This window comes from Mus caroli, unplaced genomic scaffold (genome assembly GCF_978045245.1).
Source record: "Mus caroli unplaced genomic scaffold, Mus_caroli_1 scaffold_10, whole genome shotgun sequence".
Taxonomy (NCBI): Eukaryota; Metazoa; Chordata; class Mammalia; order Rodentia; family Muridae; genus Mus; species Mus caroli.
Window position 1 is genome coordinate 105,524,093 of NW_028227265.1, and position 23,127 is coordinate 105,547,219.

The window sequence follows — 23,127 nt, forward strand, 5'->3', positions numbered from 1 at the left end:
TAGCTTGTGTCAAGCTGACATAAAACCAGACAGCACAGTGCATGTGAATGAGTGTGTGAGTCTGTGTGAGCGTGCTTGCACCTGTGTGTGAGTGTGTGTGAGAGAGAGTGAGTATATGTGTGTGTGTGTTTGTTGTGTGTGTGAGCATCTCTGTGGGTGTGCATGCACGTGTTTATGAGAGAGTTATTATGTGAGTGTGTGTTTGTGTGAGAGTGAGTATGTGTGTCTGTGTTTGAGTTTGTGTGAGTGTGTGTGTGTGAGTTTGAGTGAGTGTGTAAGTTTGTGTTTGTGTGTATATATATGTGTGTGTGTGTTTGTGTGTGTATATATGATATGTGATGTGTGTGTGTGTGTGTGTGTGTGTGTGTGTGTGTGTGTGTGTGTGTGTGTTTGTAGGCTGAGGTTTGTATCAAGTATCAAGTACCTTCTAGTATTCTCTGTCTTATTTTCTCGGACAGGATTTCTCACAGAACCTGGTTCTTGTGACTTGCTTAGACCGGCTGGCCACTCTATGCTAGTGATCTTCCTGTCTACAGCTCCCAGTACTGAGATGTCAGGTGCTCCTACCATACATATCGGCGTTCTTATGTGGCTGCTGAGGGTTCGGCTCACCTCCCCATGATTGCACTACAAGTACGTTGCTCACTGAACCACGACCACAATCCCAGTTTTAAGGTGGACAGCCCCACAGCACACGCCACACCCATGCCCAAGCCCCTCCCTCATTGCACCTTCCTAGCAGCAGGACCCGCGGGACCTCAGTTGACTCTGCCCCTTGGTAAGCTTGCTTTCTGCTCCTTTGCTTTTTGCATGCAAGCCACCCCGGTGCTGCAAAGTGCCATGTCAGTGTTTCCATGTCCCTGATGCTGGCGACACTGAGTCTTTTCTTGATTTCATGGGCTACTGGCGAGGCAGGAGCTGCTGTTCACACACACACAGCGGTGCTAGCTGCACAGAGCAAAGCAACTGATGGACACAGCTGGACTGTCACCCAAGAGCAGCGAAGACAGTCAACCCTATACTTCGGTCACGATCACAGCAAAACGTGTTCTCTGGAAACGAGCAATTGAAAACTCGAACTGTCGTCAGAACTCAAACTTCCAACCTGAGCTACTGAATGGGAAGTTCTTTCCTTGCTGACCTCTGTTCCTCAACGTTCCTAATGCTGTGACCCTTTGAGTACACTTCCTCTTGTTGTGGTGATCCCTAATCATAAAAGTATTTTTGTTGCTACTTCATAAATGTAATTTTTTGCTGCTTTCATGAATTGTAGTGTAAATATCTGTGTTTTCTGATGGTCTTAAGCAACCCCTGTGAAGGGGGCGTGACCCACAGGTGGAGGATCAGTGCTCTTCTCACTTGTGGACTCTATATTAATACACACACATACACACACATGCACCCACATACACACACACACACATGCACCCACATACACACACACAAACACACACACATACACATACACACACACACATACACATACACACACACACACGCATACGCACACACACACACAGTATACTCTTTCACTTAGTTTCCTTAAACCACGACTTTACCCCTAAGAAAGTAAAAGTATGTTAAACTGAGCAGACCAGGAAGTCCACACCTATAACCCCAGGATTTAGATGGAGGCAGAAACAAGAAGTTGCAGCTTCATAAAATCCACCAGTCTTTCAAACAAACAAAAGGAAGAAAGAAAGAAAAGAAAAGATTCAAACTTAGAAAAATCAATGTGTCCTTGTTGTCTCTTGGCCATAATCTGTTTGCCCAAAATGTAGATTCTAATAAATAACTAGATAAAAACGCACATGCTCTCTCTCTCTCTTGCACTTCTTGGACAGTTCCCTAGAATTAAACTGGTTGGTCAGGGGTTAATTTTTCATGTTTGTGTTCGGTGGGAGCCCAGCAGCAGGCCTGGCTCCTGACCCAGTTGTGAATCTTTTCTTTCCTCTTTGTTGCAGCCATTCATTGCACCGGAAATCGGCCAAGGAAGCTAGCAGCAGATGGACCCAAGGAGGAAGTGTGTGTTCTAACCTCTCTGTTACCGGTGGATACACTTTAAATCTCAGACTTTTGGAAAATAAAACTGATATATGCACGAGTGAGGCTGTTATGTGTCTCTTCCAAGGCCGTGGATGGCAGGTGACATGGAGTGGGTCGGGGTGGCTGGTGGCAACGTCCCAAGTCCTCCCTACTGGAAAACCCTAGATCCACAGATCCGGACCGGAACAGTTGAATGTTTTTAAGAGGGACAAAGTTGGGGGAAGAGTTGGGAATGAAAACCAATTAGAGTCTGTACTATAGGAAGAGAGAAAAGACATGGGTTAAGTCCAAAGGTGGCCAGGGCTCCAAAGAGAATAACTCTTTAGTGGGATCTTCTAGAACAAGGGAAAGAGAAGGCAGCCACAAGAGCAGCGAGAGAAGTGGGAGGGGGACGGCATGTAGACAAGTGCACAGGGCAACGGTGTCGGTTACATTACGGGCAACATGGGATCTCACATAGAATGGAAAGCCCCACCCAACCTCAACTACCAAACCCAAGTCAGAACAAGTGAGTGACATCAGTAGACGTCTACTCAATACAGAAATACGGTCATTTCGAAACATTTCCAGAAAGATTGCTGTACACCCAAATAGCATCAAAGATAAGTTCTAACCAACATCAAAGGGGAAGTTGATACCAATTCAACAAAAATTCTTCCAGGAAACGAGGATCATTATGCCCACCCACCCCTGCCCCCAATAATAAAGAGCATCACATGGTAAACAAAAATTTTCTGCAGAATTTCTGCTAAGAAGACTTTGGCAGAGAGAAAAACTTAGGATCTGTGAACACCAAATCCAGGTCGCCAGAACTCAGATGGACCTGGCTTCATTCCACAGGGCAATCAGGAAGCCTGTGAACCTTAGGAAACTTCAGGGGCAGCAGGTGGAGCATGTGAGTGCTGTCCACAGGCCATATAACCTTATAACCTTTCCAACTGTTTTACCTTCCTCCTCCTCCTCCTCCTCCTCCTCCTCCTCCTCCTCCTTTTCTTCTTCTTCTTCTTCTTCTTCTTCTTCTTCTTCTTCTTCTTCTTCTTCTTCTTCTTCTTCTTCTTCTTCTTCTTCTTCTCCTCCTCCTTCTTCCTTCTTTTCTTCTTTTCTTCTTCTCTTCCTCCTCCTTCTCCTTTTCTTCTTCTTCTTCTTCTTCTTCTTCTTCTTCTTCTTCTTCTTCTTCTTCTTCTTCTTCTTCTTCTTCTTCTTCTTCTTCTTCTTCTTCTTCTTCTTCTTCTCCTCCTCCTCCTCCTCCTCCTCCTCCTCCTCCTCCTTCTCCTTCTCCTTCTTCTCCTCCTCCTCCTCCTTTTCCTCCTTCTTCTCCTCCTTATTATTATTATTATTTAACATTTTCCAAGTTATCCATTCTACTCAGAATTTTGTTTATGTTTCTTGGAACAATGCTGTGCAGTTGTGTGAACGTGCCTGTCATTTTTCTCTCCCCTGCTCCCAGCCCCTGAGCACCATTCAAGGTCATCTTTTGCTACATAGAGAGTGCAAGGCTAACCTTGGCTAGAACATTGTTTCAAACAAAAATAAAAGCATATGTCCTTATATCTGTTTGTTGGCATGGCCAAGTATCTAGACACGGACCGAGCATGGCTTCAATTCTACAGTTTCATACCAGTGTTATGAATGTAGTCCCTCAACTTAGTGGTCCCCAGTGATTCTTCATATTCTCTGCCATCGCATTTCATATGACCCTGTGCATGGAGGACACACAAAATATAAAACAAGGTCTAAAACTTCACTCACTTGAGGCCTAGAGAGAATGCTTTGTGAATAAGACGTTTGCAACACAAATGGGAGAACCAGAAATTTGACACCCAGCACCAAGAATGAATCCTGTTGCCGAGGCTGGCCTTGAACTTTCATTGATCCCCCATTGTCCCAGCCTCCCCAGCTCTGGAATTAAGACAAGTGCCAGTGTAACCAGGGGCCCTTTCTTGATCACATTAAGAAGTTCATGGGATCCATCTCATACCGAAATCACATCATTTCTCCACGAACCACAGACTGATTTGTGGGCAGAGCAAGGCGTGCTTGTGGCCAGCATTGGTGTCCTGTGACTTGGCCAGCAATGATGTCCTGTGACCCATGGTAGCAGGTCAGGGGTTGTGTTTGAACACTTTGTAAGCAGCCTGCTGCCTCGAAGTTACAGACAATGCAGAACAAGTGCTGGTCTTTCCAGGTTTAATGAAAGAACTAAGAAAAACAGCAGCGAAGAAATGAATTAACTTTTTTTTTTAATTTTCTTTTGAAATAGTCTTACGGTGTAATTCAGGTTATCCTTGAATTTGCCACCCTCCTGCCTCAGTCTCCCAAGTGTTGCAATTATAAGCATTTCCTGCCAAAGTTGGCTTGATTATTATTTTTTAAGAGGAAAGATTGGAAGGGAAAAATGATATTGTCTTGGTTTCTACCAGGATATGTGTTGTTCATGTTGTCACAAAATCTTTAGAACTGCTAAAACCTAACACAGTTTGGCTCATAACTAATTATGAGTAGAATTTCACCCCCTCTAAAGTGGATGCTTTATCACTGTACTGTTTCCCAAGGGTTCTGAGCTTGGTGGCCTGGGGGATACCAGACATTCTGCCAAAAATTACATTTGTTTCCAAACTCACTCCCCTCCTAACTGCCAACTGGACAGAGTCTGGAGTCACCTAGGAGCCAAGCTTCCAAGCACACTCCCAAAGGATTATCTAGGTTAAGGTCAGCCTCGGAAGGGCACTGTAGTGTAAAGGATTGCCTTGACTGTGTTAATTGATGTGAGGAGATTCATTTTTGACTGTGGTCACTACTGTTGCCAGGGCAGGGCCCTGAGCTGTGCAAGACAGAGAAAGCTTTCTAGCTCATGATGAGGTCACGGGGAAGAGGTCAAGAGCAAGAAGGGGATCCTGTACGAGAGCACGGGATTGAGATGTTCTCCAGGAGCCAGGTATCAGCAACACTCAGCAGGCAAAGCACTGAGAACGTAGTTTGAGAAACCAAGAAGACAGGATAGGAAGACTGTAGTTTCAGATGTACGAAAAGGGGCAGGTCTTGAAGGATGTGACATAAAACAGAAAGAAGTATCTAAAGCATGTATGTGTGACATCATAGGTGGTCTGGAGGCACCTGGGTAAGCAGGCTGCTACTGGCTTTACGAACATGGCTCTTTGTAGCTGCTCCTGAGATTTTACCCAAAAAGTCAGAATCTTCTAGAATTTCTTTCCATGTTTAGAAAGAGCACATTTTTCACTTGTCTTTGTTGTGTTAGAATCTTTGCTTTCTAATAGAAAAGACAGGACCCCATGGAAATGCCTTGCCCTATGTCATCCTTTGAGGATATAATAAAACTTTACGGCCCCACTTTTCACATGGTTCCAAATCAATCAGCCCCATCTGTCACTCAGTTTACAAAGGCTTGACTCATTGCACCCTCCTTGCTGGGTTACTTTTGGTTTCGATTTTCCCTGCCATTGTTTTTTATAATGAGCACATATTCTTGGAAACCCTACCGTTCAAAGAAAAGCCATCATATGCTAACCATGTCAGACCTGCTCTAGACTGTTCCAGAGCCATGGTTCATTAATTCGCTTCAAGAGCTAATGGTCTGTTTGATAAGCCTGCACATTGTCTTTTAATGTGCTATACGATTTTTTTAACCCTTTCTGGTCATCAAAAGGGATGATGCAGTTTCTGCTTTGGTTCAGTATTTCACAAGAACAAGTCATGGCTCTACAGAGCGAGACATTTTCTTATAAATAAATAAATGTTTAAAAACCCATACAAAACAAAACAACAACAAAACCAAAATCCACTTCATCAAAGTGGACATAAACTTAGGAGTTCTCTGTACACCTTTACCAGAGTCTCAATTTTGTATTGCAAGGAATGTTTTTAGTTATTTGACGCTTCTCTTTACTTTTGAACACATTAGAGAATCTCCAGGTGTGCAGAGCTGAGAGCTTGTCACAGGAGTCAGTCCCTGGCAGCCAGATAGAGTAGGAAAGGTGGACAACCTTCCAAGATATGGCTTACAAATCATGTGAAGAAGTGAACCCTCCATTAGCCTTAACACAGACAAGAACCTAGGGGAGAAAACTAGGGGAACAGTCTAGTCAAGTGATCCCCCTCTGTGCTACTGCGGAGGCCGACTCTCCTGTGTGTCCCAGGTTGTGTTTCAGGGCTGGAGAGACAAAACACTGACATTTAAAACAGGACATAAGTTCCCTCGTGTGAAAGCCAATAATGGACAGCTATTGCTAGTTTGGCTGTCTTTATTTTAAACCCAAACTCTGAACGTTTTCTAAAGCAAAATGCATTCTCCTGGTCACCTGTCCTCATGGTTCTTGTCATGTGAGTTGGGCACTTTGTGGCTTGAACACCCAATCCTACTGCTGGGGTAACAGGTGGCCACCAAAACCACTGATGTGGTGGTTTCCAGGGCCGAGGCCTGAGTGTGCACTCAGTCACCATAATTGGCACTGGGAGCTGAGGCCATCAGAGCCAACAGTTGATGTCCTTATGGGATAAATCTGATAAGAAACACAAATGTTTAGTTTCTTCATATGACGAAGAGAGATCCTTTGTGGTTTGGTTGTTTATCAAATTACAAATACATAAAACAGAAAATGAAACTGTCCCAGGTGGAAGCCACTTCTCCCCGAGTATTACGTGTCAGCTGTGGGGTTTGGCTAAAGCCTATAAGAGATGCTGGGGCGTTCCTTCAGTGGCCAAGTGGGGGGGTCAGTGGAGTAGACAGCAATGGCACTCAGTAAAATATCTCCTACAGAAGGTTCTAGAAGGATCCTTGAAGACCACCACATAGATGAAGATGTGGGCTTTGCTCTGCCACATCCACTGGTAAGAGAAGTGAAAATCTGCTTTGTCCTCATTATTTATCTCGACAGGTGAATTTCTAAGTAAAGCAGCTCTGTCTCAGGTTCTCTTAAGCGAATGAGTGATGTCAAATTCAGAGCCCACTTACAAATAAGGAAGCCTGGCTGCTCTTCAGTGTTTCTTCTTCTTCTTCCTCAAAATCCAGCCCTTACTTTCTTAAACCTGGAAATGTGAAGTGGTGAGGGAAGGGGCACATGAGAAGTCTTTTTAGCTTCGTGAAGGAAACGGGCTCATAGAGGGGAAGCCAGTTTGTCACAATGACTTTTCCAGCACTGTGTTCTGAAACAGCAACATTCAAATGCCCAGAGCCATGGAAACTTTTCTCTTCTGAACCTTATCAAATGGACCGATCTGTGCTCCTCACTGATTTCAGTATATGAAACGATAGATCAAACAACTTTTATTTCATATTAATAATGCTTGTGGTTTGTCAAGCATAATCCAAAGGAAGGTATGAACAACCTTGATTGTGCTTTTGTGCAAATTTTGGAATCCAAGTGCGGTGCATGTGGGGGAAATGCCTTGTGTCTCAACCAGGTACGGTGGGGAACAACTATAGTTCCAGCACCCAGGAGTCAGAGGCAGGGGCATAGCCTCAAATTCAAGGCCAGACAGTCTTAAATAAAACAAAAGCTGAGAACGTACTGAACAAACAAAAATTATGTCATTAAATTGGACTGCAAAAACGCCACGCATACCAAATTTATCGCTCACATCTTCATTATCAAAACTTACGGAAAATAGCAAAGAAGCAAAATAGTCGTTTAGAGGTGCCCCATGCTCACCTAGTCTCACTAAAACCCGAACAGAGTAAGTAGTCAGTCGCACGTTTTGAGCTCAGGTGACTCTAGGACCCAGACGCAAAGAGCCGAGCCAGGAGCCAGGAAGGCACAGATCTAGGGGCAGTGGGCTAGAGACTGGGATCAGATATGGAAAACCATGGCAGTTCCCGGGAAGGCGAGGCACGGGTACACTGCAGAATTAAGGGTAGCAGCGAGCCTGTATTGGCTCGCCCAGCCGGGAGTAGTCTGAAGCATGCACCCCGCAGCGCTCATGAGGAGCATCCTGCGCAGCTCCCATCCAATCCAGTGGCTTGCTGCTTGGGGCGGGACTACAGTCTAGCGTGCAGCCTCAGGCTCCCCCGCCGTTGGGCACCAAGCCTGATATCCTTGCTACAAGTGTCCTGGCGCCTGCATCTTTGGGTGCCGGGGCGTGCCTGGTTTTGAGGTCTTCGTGTATCCGGTCACGAATGTGGTAACTGACCACCTCAGGGTTTAGCGCCGCAGTTCTCAACCTTCTTAATGCTGAAACCTTTTTAAAAGTTCCTCACGTTGTGATGACCCCAGACGGTACAATTATTTTCGTTGCTACGTCACAACTGTAATTTTGCTACTGTTCTGAATCGTAATGTAAATATCTGTGTTTTCCGATGGTCTTAGGTAGTCCCAAAAAGAATGCAGCCTCAAAGGGGTCACGACCCACAGGTTGAAAAACACTGCTCTAACAGGAAGCAGCCCTAGGGGTGGGACATTAGGACAGCACTGGGTGTGGTTCGGAGTTTTGGAGTTCATCTGGGGACATTGCCTGTATCTATGTAGTATTTATTTGTGCCATGTAATAGTAAATATGAGATTCAGGAGATACCATTATTTGGATTTCTTTTTCATTTGGGGTGGGGCCAAAGTAGACACCACTTATATAGCAGTCCCCTCCAGCATCAATAGCTTTGCCTTTTCTTTTCTTTTTTTTTTTTTTTTTTGGTTTTTGTTTTTTGAGACAGGGTTTCTCTGTGTAGTCCTGGCTGTCCTGGAACTCACTCTGTAGACCAGGCTGGCCTCGAACTCAGAAATCCGCCTGCCTCTGCCTCCCAAGTGCTGGGATTAAAGGCGTGCGGTGCGCCACCACTGCCTGGCGCTCCCTCCTGCAGCACTCTAGGTCCTAGACCCATGCTCCCAGTATTGGGGTGCCTATGTTCAAGCAACTTGTACCTTACTTAAAATCCCCAAAGCACATGCACACTATGTGTCAGAGGAGCCCAAGACCCATTGAGTGTCTCTTTTAAGTGACAAGGTGACCATTCTCTAATATATATATATATATATATATATATATATTATAATATCTAATATGTATCATATATATCTATATCTATCTATATATATATATCATAATATCTAATATATAACATATATATATGTTAAAGTTGCTAAGATTTATGGTAAGAATAAGTCTGTCTAAAATTGTGATAGGGAAAAAATGGCTACAAGTTAGAAAGATGGCTCAGTCAGTGTTATGCATGTAAGAGAATATTAATCCAATACCAAGAAGTCATGTTTAAAAAAGCCAAAGCCAGGATTAGGTGGTGTACACTCAAAATGCCAGTGGATCCTTAGGATTTGTTGGCCAACCAGGCTAACCTCATGGGTGGGCTCCAGACCAGTGAGAGTCCCAGTCTCAAAAGTAAGGTGAGGAACGTGTCTAAAGTTGTCCTCTGGCCTACACACAGGTATACATGCCTATACACACATACTCGTACACTCACACACATACACACATGAACAAACATCCACACACATGCATACATGTGCGTGCACCCACAAACATGCACACACATGTGCACACACACACAGAATCTATCCTAGTTCTGCTGTTCTACCTCAAACTGCACAAGTTACAGCAACACCCCCTTAAAGCTACCGTTAGGGTGGAAATGGTATTAAGTGACCGGTAATATCCTAGGCCCTTCAAGAAATATATTAGAAGCCCAATACAGCCTTAATTCTGAAAGCTGGAAATGCTAGTTTGAGCTACAAATGAATTATTCACAAAGTAAGTAGCATTTGGACTTTTAAAATATGTGACAGAAAGACTAATTCTTGGCCCATGAGAAATATAGGCATGGGTCTGAGTTCCTAATGTGCTGACAACCTTAAAGCCACCTCATTCCTTTTCCCACTCAAAAAATACCTGAGAAGAAAGACAGTGACAGAAAATAAGAAAATAAGTAACAGAAAATAATAAAAACCACAATCCCTGGGCTCCAAGGAGAGGAGCCTGGTGTAAGACGGAGACGCGAGAAAGGCTTGGGTAGAATTGTTGGCTGAATTTTGTAAGATGTGAATGGAAGCGCAGGAAGACATGAAGGAGTGAGGGCTTCTGCCCAAGCATCTGCCAGAGCCTGGACTGGTCCTTCTAGACCATGTTTGTTGGGGGCCCAAATGGAGCTGGAGACAAGATAGACCGTCCATGGGGAAGCCTGAATTACTCTAAGTGACCTCCGAGAGCAATTCAAACCAAATGGTTTTATTGGATCTTATTTTCTCTCCCAGGTGGAGCTGCCTGACGCATACAGCCCCTGGGTCCTTGTGGCTAGAAATCTGCCTGTGCTGATTGAAAACGGGCAGCTTCGAGAAGAAGTTGAAAAGGTTTGAAAACCTGTACAATCTCCTTTCTGTGTGGTTTCTTCACATCTTAATCTTGGCTTTAAAGCCTACAGCATCCATTACCGGGCTGAGGTTAGTCACATCTCTCCGTCTCTTCTCAGCTGCCCACACTGAGCACTGACGGACTGAGAGGACACAGGTTACAGCGCCTGGCACACCTGGCCCTGGGGTACATCACCATGGCGTATGTGTGGAACCAAGGGGATGACGATGTTCGAAAGGTTTGGAGACTTCCTGGTACCTACTCACATGGTGACTTTTCATTAGCATGAATGCAAATTCCAGCTTGCATTCAATGTAAAGTGTCTGGGTTTGGAAGGTAACTCGGTGGTGGAATGCATGCCTGCCATGCGGAAGGTCCCGGGTTTGAACCCTAGACCCATAAAAAGTTAAATACTAAAATTGTAGTATTATCATTATCGTTTGTAATGCTGGCAGTGGGTGCTTCTGGAAGGAGGCACTACGGTTTGAACCTCAGGCCTTGTGTGTGTTAGGCTCCACTGGGCTCCATTTTTAAAATTTGCATCAGGAGGAAAATAGAGCACTTCCTCACTGAATTATCATAATTACATTGTAAATATCTTTCATACACTAGACAAGCATTTAATAGCTCGATGCAGACACAGGCCCTGCTTTTTAAGTTTCATAATACTGTGAATGTTTTATAGTTACCATACAAATTTAGGTGGCACTCAGAATCACATGAAATCCACAAAGACTACATTTCCATATTTCAAGTCACAAAGGAATAGCATTGGTTTCTCAGTGCCTTTTGCCATATAGTGACAAACGTGACTGATGCTTTCTTCAGATATTTTTATTGCCACATGCAGTTTAAAGACAGAGACACACGTACAATCCACCCATGCAGTCAGCCAGCTCCTGGGATACGGAGAGGAATAAGACAATCTGTGTAACCATGGGAGCACCCTGCACTTGGTTACACTCATCTATTAGCATCCAGTTCTGCTTGTGAGTAACTGCTGTTTTGCGTATTGAGGCGGGGGTATCAGGATTAGCACAGGATCCAGAACTCACCTTGTATCCTGGGATGGCTTTGAAGTCTTAACTCTCTTGTATCATCCTTCCAAGTCCTAGGTTGACAGGTCTACAAGGCACCAATGCCAATATTGTGAAGTTTACTAAAAACAGAATAAACATACAACACACACATTCACACACACACACACACACACACACGAGTGTTTCCGTGTGCTCTGAGACAGCACTCTGCTTGTATTTCTCACATGAGCCACATCCAGTGTCCTTAGCAAAGCCTACAAGTCCAGACACAACTGAGTTTTCCTTTCTCACTGCCTCTAGCTAACATGATGTCTTGTGGGACAGATGGGTAAAGGACAGAGTGAAAATAACACAGGGTCATTTGAAAATAAAACCTGCAGTCTCCTTATCATATTTTCTTTCCTATCTGGGGGCCCAGCTATGCCCTAAACAACCAACATCTCAAACAGGAGCGTTGAACCATTGCCCGGATTATGTTATGAAACAAGGGAGAGAAAAATTACACATATGGGCTTCCAAGTGCTGTCTATGCTCCATAACAAGTTTGAACAGTGAGATGAGAAGAAAATATAAGATATTTCAGTGGCTAAAAAAATGATCCGGTGTGTTTTCAACCAGGTGCTGCCCCGCAATATTGCTGTTCCCTACTGCGAGCTCTCAGAGAAGCTGGGCCTGCCTCCCATTCTGTCTTACGCAGACTGTGTCCTGGCAAACTGGAAGAAAAAGGACCCCAATGGGTATGTAACCCCAAGCAAAAAGCAGATGCTGTTAGCTGGGCATATTTATTCCTTAACTTTTGGCAGTGCAGCTTCTGTTGTTGGTTATGGTTTGTTTGTTTGTTGGTTATAGATCATTGTGTCTGTAACTACGAACGTATTACCCGTGAGCTTGAGAGGAGCACCTGGGCGTATATGGGAAAATCCAGAGAGCCTTCGTGTGCACTCTGGAGTGTGCAGGCCTCATAAAGCCACCGCCCAAAGCTAGCAACAGGAGTGTGTCAGTCACCCCAGAAAATGCTTCCGTGCTTCTTTTCATCCTATTTCTTCCTCTGCACCCAGAAAATACACTCTCGATTGTTGTTATTGGGTTAGGGTCTAGCAAGGTGGCTCAGCAGGCCAACGAACTTGCAGCACAACATTGTCAACCTACGTTTAACCCCCTGGATGCAAGTAAAAGAAGTGAAGAATTGACTCCACAAAATTTCCCTCTGACCTCTACATGTGCGCCATGAAACACGTGCCCTCCACACCAGGCCCACAGAGAATAATAATATATTAAGGTTTTTAAAAATTTAGTTGGTTTGTATTAAAATGTTAGTTGGGATATGAGGAGGGTTTTTTATTACTATTTTGTTTGTGTTTTGTTTTATTTGTCTGGCTATTGACAATGTCTTACCACGTACCCCAAAGTGACCTTGAGCTTGTCTGTCCCCTGCATCAGTATCCTGCGCTCTAGGATGCTGAGTGTGCACCACAACACCTGGCAAATTGGATTTCAGATCAATAAAAACCATTGTCGTTGCTACGGTTTCTATTGCTGTGATAGAACAGCCAGACTGAGAGCAACTTGGGAAAGAAAGGGTTTTATTTCACCTTGGTTGTAAGTTCGTCATCCAGGAAAGCCAGAGCAGTAACTCAGAGGGAACGTAGTGACAGGAACTGGAGCAGAAGCCTTGGAGGAACCCTGCTTACATGCTTGCTCTCCGTTCTCTCTATGGCTTATTCAGACAACTGAATGTGCCAATTGGAATATGGGCACCACCTACACTGAGCTGGCCCCTCTCCCATCAATCATCAGTCAAGTACGGCTTGCCCACAGGCCAGTCTGAGGGTGGCATCTTCTCTAATGATGTCCCCTCTTCTAAAACAGCTCTAGCTTGTGTCTCATAAACAAACATTCACCAGCACAAGCATTGAATGTGAAATTCTTAATGTATGGTTTCCTTTCATTCGTGTACTTTTAAGAGTCTACAAACTTAATTTCCAGGGAGCAAGTTACATTGAAGAGGGCACACATCTTAGGGGGAGAAGCAGAAATGTGTGAGCTTTCAGGGCAGCCTGCTCAGGAGTCAGCTAGTAATGGAACCTACAACAAGAAGAGGCTAACAGCCCCGGTAGCTTTAAGCTTGTCCCTGTGAGATGCAAGAGGCTAACAATAGTCACTGTGGCTATCAACTTGTACCTATGAGATGTAGGCTGCATATGGGAGTGTCTTGCTGTGGAAGGTACCTTCACAGTAACAGATGCCCCTGAGTGTGTGCTCTTTGATTACTCAATGTTTAAGCTGGTGTTTCTCAACCTGTGGGTTGTGACCCCTTTGGGTTCACATATCAGATATCCTACATATCTGATATTTATACAACCATTTGATAACGGTAGCAAAATTACAGCTATGAAGTAGCAATAAAAATGATTTTATGGTTGGGGGATCACCATCACATGAGGAACTGTGTTAAAGGGTCTCAGCATCAGGAAGGTTGAGACCCACTGGTAAGCAATCTTGAGAAATATAAATTCCATGTTTTTCCTTCATTAAACCCACGTCTCAGTACTGATGGATCATAGTACACAAGCCACTTCTCAAATTCACCTGATTTGATAACTGTTTTTTCTCTCTTCCCAATTGGCACATTGTTTTGTGGCTGCTCTCCTAAGACCCATGACATACGAGTAAGTATTTGCTTATGTTTTTTAACATAAGAATTATGTGTCATCCAGAGTGAATGTGGGTTTATGGGATGTTCTAAATGATTAGATTTAGGAAGGAAGTAATTGAAATGATTATTTAAAAGACCAATAGTAGTCCGGTCCTCAATTGTGTCTATAAATATGACTATGTCTATAAGAAACTGTAGCTGTAGATTCTTGCCACCCTGCTATTTGCGTCTGCATGTTTGAAATTTATATGAACAGATATGAAGAGTAGATGCCTGTATGCATGTGTGATCCAGTGACCTCTGTGACTAGATGCACTTAATGATGTCACCTAATAGCCTTATGTCTGCTCTTTTAACCCAACCCTTACCATGTTTGATCTCTATTCTACACTTTATTAAAAGTTGGGGAACTGGGGCTGGAGAGATAGCTCAGCAGTTAAGAGCACTGGCTACTCTTCCAGAGGTCCTGAGCTCAATTCCCAGCAACCACACGGTGGCTCACAACCATCTGTAATGAGATCCGATGCCCTCTTCTGGTGTGTCTGAAGATAGCTACAGTGTACTCACATACATAAAATAAATAAATCTTAAAAAAAAATTGGGGAACTAAAACATATGGCACCAGTGTAATCTTACCTAGATGAAGTTAGGCCAAAAATATGAAAATAAATTTATAAAAGATAAAATCATGAGCACTGTTCAAACAGAAGATTGAAAGGGGAATCCAGACGATGGAGTGCTTGTCCCGTAGGGCACAGGAGTGGGAAGAAAGGTCTCAGAGGCACAGGGTTTCTGGAGTATTACCAGAGCTCGAGACCTCCTAGCTAGCACCATCATAAACCATGAGGAGCTCAAACAAAACTGTGGGATAGGAAAAACACAGGTCTCTGTTGGTGATGGCCAAGAGTTTGAGGAGTACCTTTAAGCAGTGGGCTTTTTGACGCAGGGTCTCACAGTGGACATACAGTAGCATGGCCAGATTTAGAATCCAGGATCCTAAACCACTTCAAAATTCATAAGTATCCAGATTCTAAAGCCACCATTATATCAATGCCAAAACATCAGTAGAAAAGAAAACAACAACAACAACAAAACCAAAACAGAATCTAACCAGTGTGTGTGTGTGTGTGTGTGTGTGTGTGTGTGTGTGTGTGTGTGTGTGTTGGGGGTAAAGGGTGGGCAGAGTTGACAGGGAAAAGAACTCAGGGCTTAGAGAATGTAACATGCATACCTGTACAATGAATGGAAACAGACCCGTTATCGGGTTTTTAGGTCTATGCTCTGGAATAAAATTCCAAGTATGAGCATGGCCTTAAATGCATATGCTCTTTAGACAATGCATTCAATATACTTGATTCTCAGTGTTCTCAAATATATAGTAGAGACAGTAGGGTGGGCATATACCACTCTGGCACAGTTTGTTTGGGAATTCAAAAAGTACGAATAAATATACTGGGAAAGTGTGTTTCCCTACAGATACAGTGTTCATTTTCCTACATTGTTTGCCAACTGTGACTGCTTTTCTTAGGAACATGGACATTCTGTTCTCGTTTCCTGGTGGGGACTGTGACAAAGGCTTCTTCCTCGTCTCTCTATTGGTGGAAATCGCAGCTTCTCCTGCAATCAAAGTATGTCTGTTCCCTCTTAGCTAGTTTTTTCCCCTCCCCCATTCATATAAGCAGAATTATGTAGAAAGCAAATCACAATAGCAAGGTTCACTTTACCCTGACTGAAGGTAGCCTCAGGTCGTATAACTGGAGACAATACATGTTTTACTAAAAAAGACATTCTTTTTGGCACATCACCCTGAAATATAAAATCTAGGGGTGATGTATTTAGAATCAAATTTGAAATTTCAGCAAGAAATGAAACTCGTCAAAGGGATTTGTCATTAGTTCGCAGTGATGTAAATCCAGTTGTTCTGACTGGAAAGACAAAGGCAGCCTGCTTGGGGGGCGGGGGGCCTAGTGGATGAAGTGCTTGCCCTGCAGTCTAGTCTCCTGCCGAAAAAGCTGAGCACATTGACATGCACTTGCAAGGCCCGGAGGTGCTCCCTGGGATGTGGGAGGTGCTCCCTGGGATGTGGGAGGTGCTCCCTGGGACTCTCTGGCCAGCCAGCCTAATCAGTGAGCTCCCGGCCAGTGAGTGGTTCTGTCTCATAGAACAAAGGGTTAATGATTCTGAGTGTTAAGTTCACAGGCCTCTACATGAGCACAAGCACATATGTGCACAGCCACCGGTGCACACAAATTCACATGCATCATGTACAAGCAATAGAAATGGAAACATAAACTTGATTTGCTAAGTAAGCCACAATTTATTTTGTGCCTATGTTTAATGCTTGCTAGAACCTCTCTCTCTCTCCCCTCTCCCCTCTCTCCCCCCTCTCCCTCTCTCTCTTCTTCATTTTTAAACTTTATTTTTAAAGGCAATCCCCACTGTATCCAGTGCAGTAGAGCGTCAAGACCTGAAAGCATTGGAAAAGGCACTGCATGACATAGCTACCAGTCTGGAGAAAGCCAAGGAAATTTTTAAGAGGATGCGTGGTGAGTATTGTTGGCAGTTCACATTCTGGGCTCACAGCCATTGGTGCCTGGTGTCTGACGCAAAGAGTTGCTGTCGAGAAAAAGGAAGGGCAAGGTACCTGCTGCTGAGTGTCTGTCTACCTCACTGCATCTTTAGGCTTCTTTGTGTAGTGCATCTAATTATTTCCATTTGCAGAAAAGAAAACCTAAGGTATAAAGAAAGATGACTTAAGGTTAAAATACCACTGGCAAACAAGGAACCCAGAATTCCAAACTGGGTCTTGTTCATGCTGAGAAACTTTCTTGCCTGATACTAAAACCTATGAGGAAACCCGTGGAAGGCAAAGGCAACTTCAAGTGTTGAAAAACCCAGATCCTAGGGATTTGTCATTAGTTCGCAGTGATGTAAATCCAGTTGTTCTGACTGGAAAGACAAAGGCAGCCTGCTTGGGGGGCTGGGGGCCTAATGGACCTAACTCTGTTTCTTCACAAATCCACTCTGGGGATAACAGAGAAATGAACTATTTCAAAACCGACTTAGAAACTCTACCAAACCAGGAAGGGTGTAAGAGTAATTTGAGAAGGAAATCTGCCTTCCTGCCTCAGTTTAACAAGTGGGATTTTGTTTGTGAGTTTGAAGCTGCTGGTGGTTGCCTGTTGTGGGAGAAAACTCACCTCTTCAAATGTTAGTGAGCTTTAGGAAGACGCATAAGAGGATCTCGTGGGGGCTCCTGTGTGTGTGTGTGTGTGTGTGTGTGCATGCATGTGTGCTTGTGAGTGTTTATCCGTGCTGCTGTGGGTGATGGAGCCCGGAGCTCAGAGATGCTAAGAAAGGACATGACCCCTGAGGTCCATGTCTAGCCCTGGTCTGTTTTTGCAAGCACTGCATGTGCTGTGCCAGTAAGCACAGAGTGATGCTATTCAGTGCTGACAGATTCATTTCGATGACAGTACTGTGTAGGTGATATTACTTGGTCCCTTTGCAGACCCAATATGGAAGTACAGGAGAGGTAGTGAGCAGGACAGAAGGGAGTTGTGCTGCCCATAGAGACTTCGTGGGTTTGCCTGATGCCTTTATTAGAGTCTGTACTGAAGTTCAGACACCTGTCTGCAGTATGCCTGATGTTGCTTTGTACATACTCCCATCTTTTCACAGACTTTGTGGACCCAGACACGTTTTTCCACGTTCTCCGCATATATCTGTCTGGGTATGTATTCTGAGGCTTGACTTTATTTTCTCAACTCATAGAAAGAACAGACTAGATCCCATTAGCTGGCCTCCGGGGTTCTTTGTGTTGAGATAAAAAATTGTATCGCACACACCCATGTTGTAGAGAAAAAAAGCCCAGGCTTTGCTCTCTGGTGATTCTTGGCCAGGGAGGCCCTGGGACGAGAGTGGGGAAATGATTCCGAGCAAAGAGAGAGAATGGTCTGAACCAGAGTGGAGCAAGGCTCCCCTCAGAAAGAACGTCAACATTCCCTCAGAACTGCGTTACTATTTTTATGAACTTGAGTGACAGGGTGGGTGGAAGAGCCACTTGTTCGGTAAGATTTTCTACTTGGTAACTAATCCAAATGATTTTTTTCTTTCCTTTTTCATCTAGCTGGAAATGCAGCTCCAAGCTGCCAGAAGGTCTGCTGTATGAGGGGGTCTGGGACACCCCAAAAATGTTTTCAGGGGGCAGTGCAGGCCAGAGCAGCATCTTCCAGAGTCTTGATGTCCTTCTGGGAATAAAGCATGAGGCTGGCAAAGGTAGGTGGGAATGGCAATGTGTCCTTTCTTTTTATCTAACAGGACTATATCTTAATGCAGGTTAAGGATCCTCCCGGGCAGAAGTGTTGCAAACCCAAAGGCATTGTGTGCTACCACCCTGAAATCCTGTCCAGTAAAACCAAGTAAAGGAAGAGCGAGGGAGTCACGGAGGCGTGGGGGGGGGGGGAGGGGAGACAAGGAAGGATGACAAAGCAAAAGCAAGCAAAATGTGGTATTAGGAAACTGTTACTTATTCTGTCTTCAGGACCAATAGGAGTCTAAAGGAACAGGCATTGCTAGGGGCAAGCTGTTTAGCCTGGCCTTTGCTGCAAAGCCTCCCATGGTGGCTATGATCACCCAGCCTTCCAGACCTTGCCCTCTTTCTTTCCTAGCCAAGGAAGGCCTTTCTTCCCCCAACCCCTTATCTGTCTTTGTTTTGCTGTAGAATCTCCTGCAGAATTCCTCCAGGAAATGAGAGAGTACATGCCTCCAGCCCACCGGAACTTCCTTTTATCTTTAGAGTCAGCTCCCCCAGTCCGTGAGTTTGTTATTTCAAGACACAATGAAGACTTGACGAAAGCTTATAACGAGTGTGTGAATGGTCTGGTCTCTGTGAGAAAGTTCCACCTCGCAATAGTAGATACTTACATTATGAAACCTTCCAAGCAGAAGCCCACCGATGGCAACAAGTCGGAAGAGCCCTCAAATGTGGAAAACAGAGGGACTGGGGGTACGAATCCCATGACTTTCCTGAGGAGTGTGAAAGATACAACGGAGAAAGCTCTTCTGAGTTGGCCTTAGTGTAGCAAGCTCCACTTCTATCAGGGCACAGAAAACACCTTCATCCTGTCATAGCTCATTAAATCAGATCCACCAAGTAAGACTATAGAATAATTTGCCTGTTGTAAATATACTATGTAGATTTCAAAAATCATCTGTGCATTCCCTGTAGGAAAATAATCAAGCTGAACTATTTAATGATATTAAAATGATATAAGAAATAATATAAACTATATTTATGATTGAAATACAACAATGAGACCCAGTAAATAAAAGTTATTGTGAAGTTGACTAACTCTTGTGTCCTTTGTAGCGATAATTAAAGATTCCTCCAATGGATATCTACTTACCAGGGCTGAGTCCTGTAGTTCCAAAATATTTATACTATGCTTTCTCATCTTGACTATCTCGTTAGTCTGTATTATCAACACACAAGAAACTTTGGGCGCCAGACTATTGTTTGCCAGCCTTAGCAAATATCTCAGGAATGAATATATAAAAGAATAAATGATTTGTGAACCCATTCATCGGGGTGAAGAAGGAAGAAAAGCGCACCTAGGTGGTGATTTGAATGACTGTCCCCCATAGGTTCCCATATCTGGACACTTGCTTGCTGGGTGGTGGCACCATTTAGGGGTGGTTATGGACTTTAGGCAGTGCAGTGTAGCTTTGCTGTCTGAAGTGGACTTTGAAGGTATAGAGCCTTGTCTTACTTGCACTTGACCATCTCTGCTGCCGAGTTGTTAAACCAGTCAGCTTTCTGCTTCGGCTGCCTGCTTCAATGCCTTCCCAACTATTACAGACACCCTCTCTGGAGACATATGCCCCAATAAACTATTTTTTACATAAGTGCTTCAGGTCATGGTACTTCACCACAGAAACAGAAAAGTAATAATCTCGGTAATGCAACTCCTCCTGAGAGCCTGGGTTATTGGCACTCACACTCTAACATGAGTTGATTTCATAATGGGATCCTGTAGTGGTAAGTCAAGAGGAATTGAAGCCGAGTATAGTGGCTTGTGCCTGCAATCCCAGTGCAATGGCACAGAGCTAACATTCCAATGCCAAACTCTGAAGCTCCATGGCCTGCGTCCACCTGATTTTGTTCTGGGACTGAGGGTGCTGTAAAATAAAATAGTCTTTTATAGAGAAAATAGTTATTAATTTCCTTAACCTACATGATCTGCCTTGTACATCTAAACCAAAATGATTTGCCTTCCGACACAAAGTAGATTCAAGCATACAGCAGGTCTTTAATTCGTATTTATTCAAATGGACAGGTTATGTTTCTTATATTAGAAGTCCTAACCAACAAAAGGCTAGCTAGCATCTGGTCGAGAGTGAGTGTGCATAGAATTGCTATCACAGTTACCAGCACAATGACTTCAACGACAGAAGTCCTTTTGAATTTTGATTTTTTCTTTTATTGGATATTTTCTTTATTTGCATTTCAAATGTTACCCCCATTCCAGATCTCCCGTCCATAAACTCCTCCCTCCCCCTTCTTCTATGAGGGTTGCTCCCCCACTCACCCACCCACCTACTTCTGCCTTCCCATCTTGGCATTCCCCTACACTGGGGCATCAGGACCAAGGGCCACTTCTCTCACTGATGTCCAACAAGGCCATCCACTATCACATATACAGCCAGAGCTATGCGTCCCTCCATGTGTACTCTTTGGTTGATGGTCCAATCCCTGGGAGTTCTGGGAGGTCTGGCGGTTGACACTGTTGCTCCCCTCATGGGGCTGCAAACCCCCTCAGCTCCTTCATTCCCTTCTCCAACTCCTCCATCGGGGACCCAGAGCTCAGTCCAATGGTTGGCTGTGGGCATCCTTCTCTGTATTTGTAAAAGCATGAAGTATTTTTACTGGACATCCATTGTCCTCCAGCTCCTCTGTTCAGGCAGAAGAAGAACCAAGTCTCTAATTTAGTTTGACTTTACATTGTAGCCAGTGCAATTTAGGAAAAATGAATGCCAGAATTACCCATCTTTTGATGAGAGTACCCTTCCAAAAATCAGAGAATATTATATTCTGGACCCTTCCCTTCTCCAAGGATGGGTGTGGACTGGGCCTTGATCACATTCATAGTTCCCGCTCCTAACTGCTCAAAAGTGATGCGATGAAGTCATTTTTCATTTATCCAAAACAAAGGGGGTAACTTTTTTTTTTTACCAGCAAAACGTCTTTGTTTTGCTGAGTAAACTATTTGAATAAAAGTTAAATAATCAACCTCAAAATATAAACAATAAGTAATTTAGACCTAAGTGACTCTCCAGTAGTCAGAAGGAAAGCTCACAAGGGTGGTTAATGGTGGCCCAAAAGTAACCCAGGGAGATAGATCTGAAGTATACAGGAACCCAAGTACAGGAAGACATGGGAGGAAGTTGCAGATGCATTTGAGGGACAGTCCAGGCTGGTACTTATTAGGTGGCTACTGCAGTGTAAGAAATGTTCCAGCAATAAATAGCAATGTCCCAAAGTGTGGCAGTGGATTGGAAACAGAGCATTGTCAGTGCAGAAGGGTTAGGGAGACTGACTGATAAACTGCTGCTTTCAGAGGTGGTTTTCAGGTCAGCTCCAGGAGGTCAGGAGGCACTGATGTGTGCAGGAGGCACTGGCATGCAGGCTCTCCTAGTTTACCTGATGTTCCTTTGTCTTTATATCTTCATACTTCAGAGCAAGAGAACTAGTTAGGGTCATTACCAAGCCCCATCAATCACATCTAAGCTTCTGAGAGACACCATCCACCAAGATCTGAAGGAGGTAACAGTTCTGTTCTGGATAGGAAGTGGGAGGTAATCACTTACATTGACATCTGTCCCTAAGCAGAGCGCCTTCTGAGCCAGGCCTTCAGCTAGTGGCTGTGGGTCTCATGTATTGCCCCTGCCTTACTTAGGAGACATCTAGTAAACTGCATGAGCTGAGATATTTTCTGTGAAACCAGTGGTTCTCAACCTTCCTAATGCTGCAACCCTTTAATACAGTTCCTCAAGCTGTGGTGACCCCCGTCCATAGAATTACTCTATTGCTAATTCATAACTGTAATTTTGCTACTGTTATGAATCATAATTCTGATATTCAGGATATCTGAGAGGTAACCCCTAAATGGGTCATGACCCACAGTTGAGAACCACTGCTCTAGAGAATACAAGGGACAATGTCCAGCAAATGGGTTGTCTGTGGGCCTGGAGATAGGGCAACACAACTGAAGCCCAGAACTGCTAGCAGCCAGGCTAGAGAGGACTGCAGAGGTCTTTGATGAGATCGGAGAGGGAAGGTGAGAAGTTAGGCCTGAATTATGGAGCTCCAGAAGATGGCTGGTGATGATCTAGACCAGATTTTACATCCTGGCTTTATTGCTTATAGGACATGTGACACCTGGCTTTATTGTGACACATCTGAGCTGCAGTGTCCTCCTCAGAGGAGATGAGGGGGAATGACACCTGTGACTGCCTCAGTTTCGTTGGGAGTTAAGTGGGTTCTTGGTAGGTAGTTCTGACAATAGCACTTAGCAACAGGCAAACCGGTCATTGTTAGATATGAGTTGTTGTCAAGTTGTTGTCAAGGAGGAGGTTAATATAAAGCAGGAAGAGACAGCTATTGAGGGAAGGTTAAACACAAGAGTAACCACAGTGCCAGATGTCTGAACATCTAGTCAAGGAACTGGCCACTTAAAGAATTTTTAGCTGTTAGAACGGCTTGAGCCTATGACCCCAGCGTTGGTTGCTTCTTGGATGTCTGGGAACAGAAATCTATTAAACATGAGAACAAAGAAGCAATAATAAAATGGAAAAGAACACTCAGTGCTGCCTGGGCTGAGTCTTGGGTCATTTAGATTCAGAGTTCATCAAGTTAGAAACTGAAAGTGTAGCTGATGGTTTTACAAGTCTAACCTAGGAGTGGTGCCCAAAAATACTCATTTCTGAATGTGTTTTCTTCATTTCCTAAAAATTCACTAGTCCAGTTCCCAAAGATCCAAATTTGTGCTCTAAAAGGAGTGAAAGCCTTGTTGTGTC

The 23,127-nt window shown here is 44.1% G+C and overlaps 2 protein-coding genes across 2 annotated transcripts in view; both read left to right on the top strand.

Annotated features, from left to right (window-relative positions):
• The window catches only part of LOC110299940 (disintegrin and metalloproteinase domain-containing protein 18), a 70,461-nt gene extending 68,364 nt beyond the window's left edge, over positions 1–2,097 (top strand). The window contains exon 20 of the mRNA XM_021169912.2: positions 1,965–2,097. The gene's annotated coding sequence lies outside the window, so the exon portion shown is untranslated. The remainder of the gene's footprint in view (positions 1–1,964) is intronic.
• Positions 2,098–6,792: 4,695 nt separating this feature from the next.
• On the top strand, positions 6,793–19,454 carry Ido1 (indoleamine 2,3-dioxygenase 1). The gene is made up of 10 exons (XM_021170950.2): positions 6,793–6,891; positions 10,257–10,352; positions 10,472–10,591; positions 12,012–12,130; positions 14,048–14,062; positions 15,578–15,677; positions 16,478–16,595; positions 17,731–17,782; positions 18,179–18,327; positions 18,773–19,454. Exons 1-10 carry the CDS (start codon positions 6,793–6,795, stop codon positions 19,126–19,128), a joined length of 1,224 nt encoding a protein of 407 aa, XP_021026609.1. The 3' UTR covers positions 19,129–19,454.
• Positions 19,455–23,127: the final 3,673 nt, after the last annotated feature.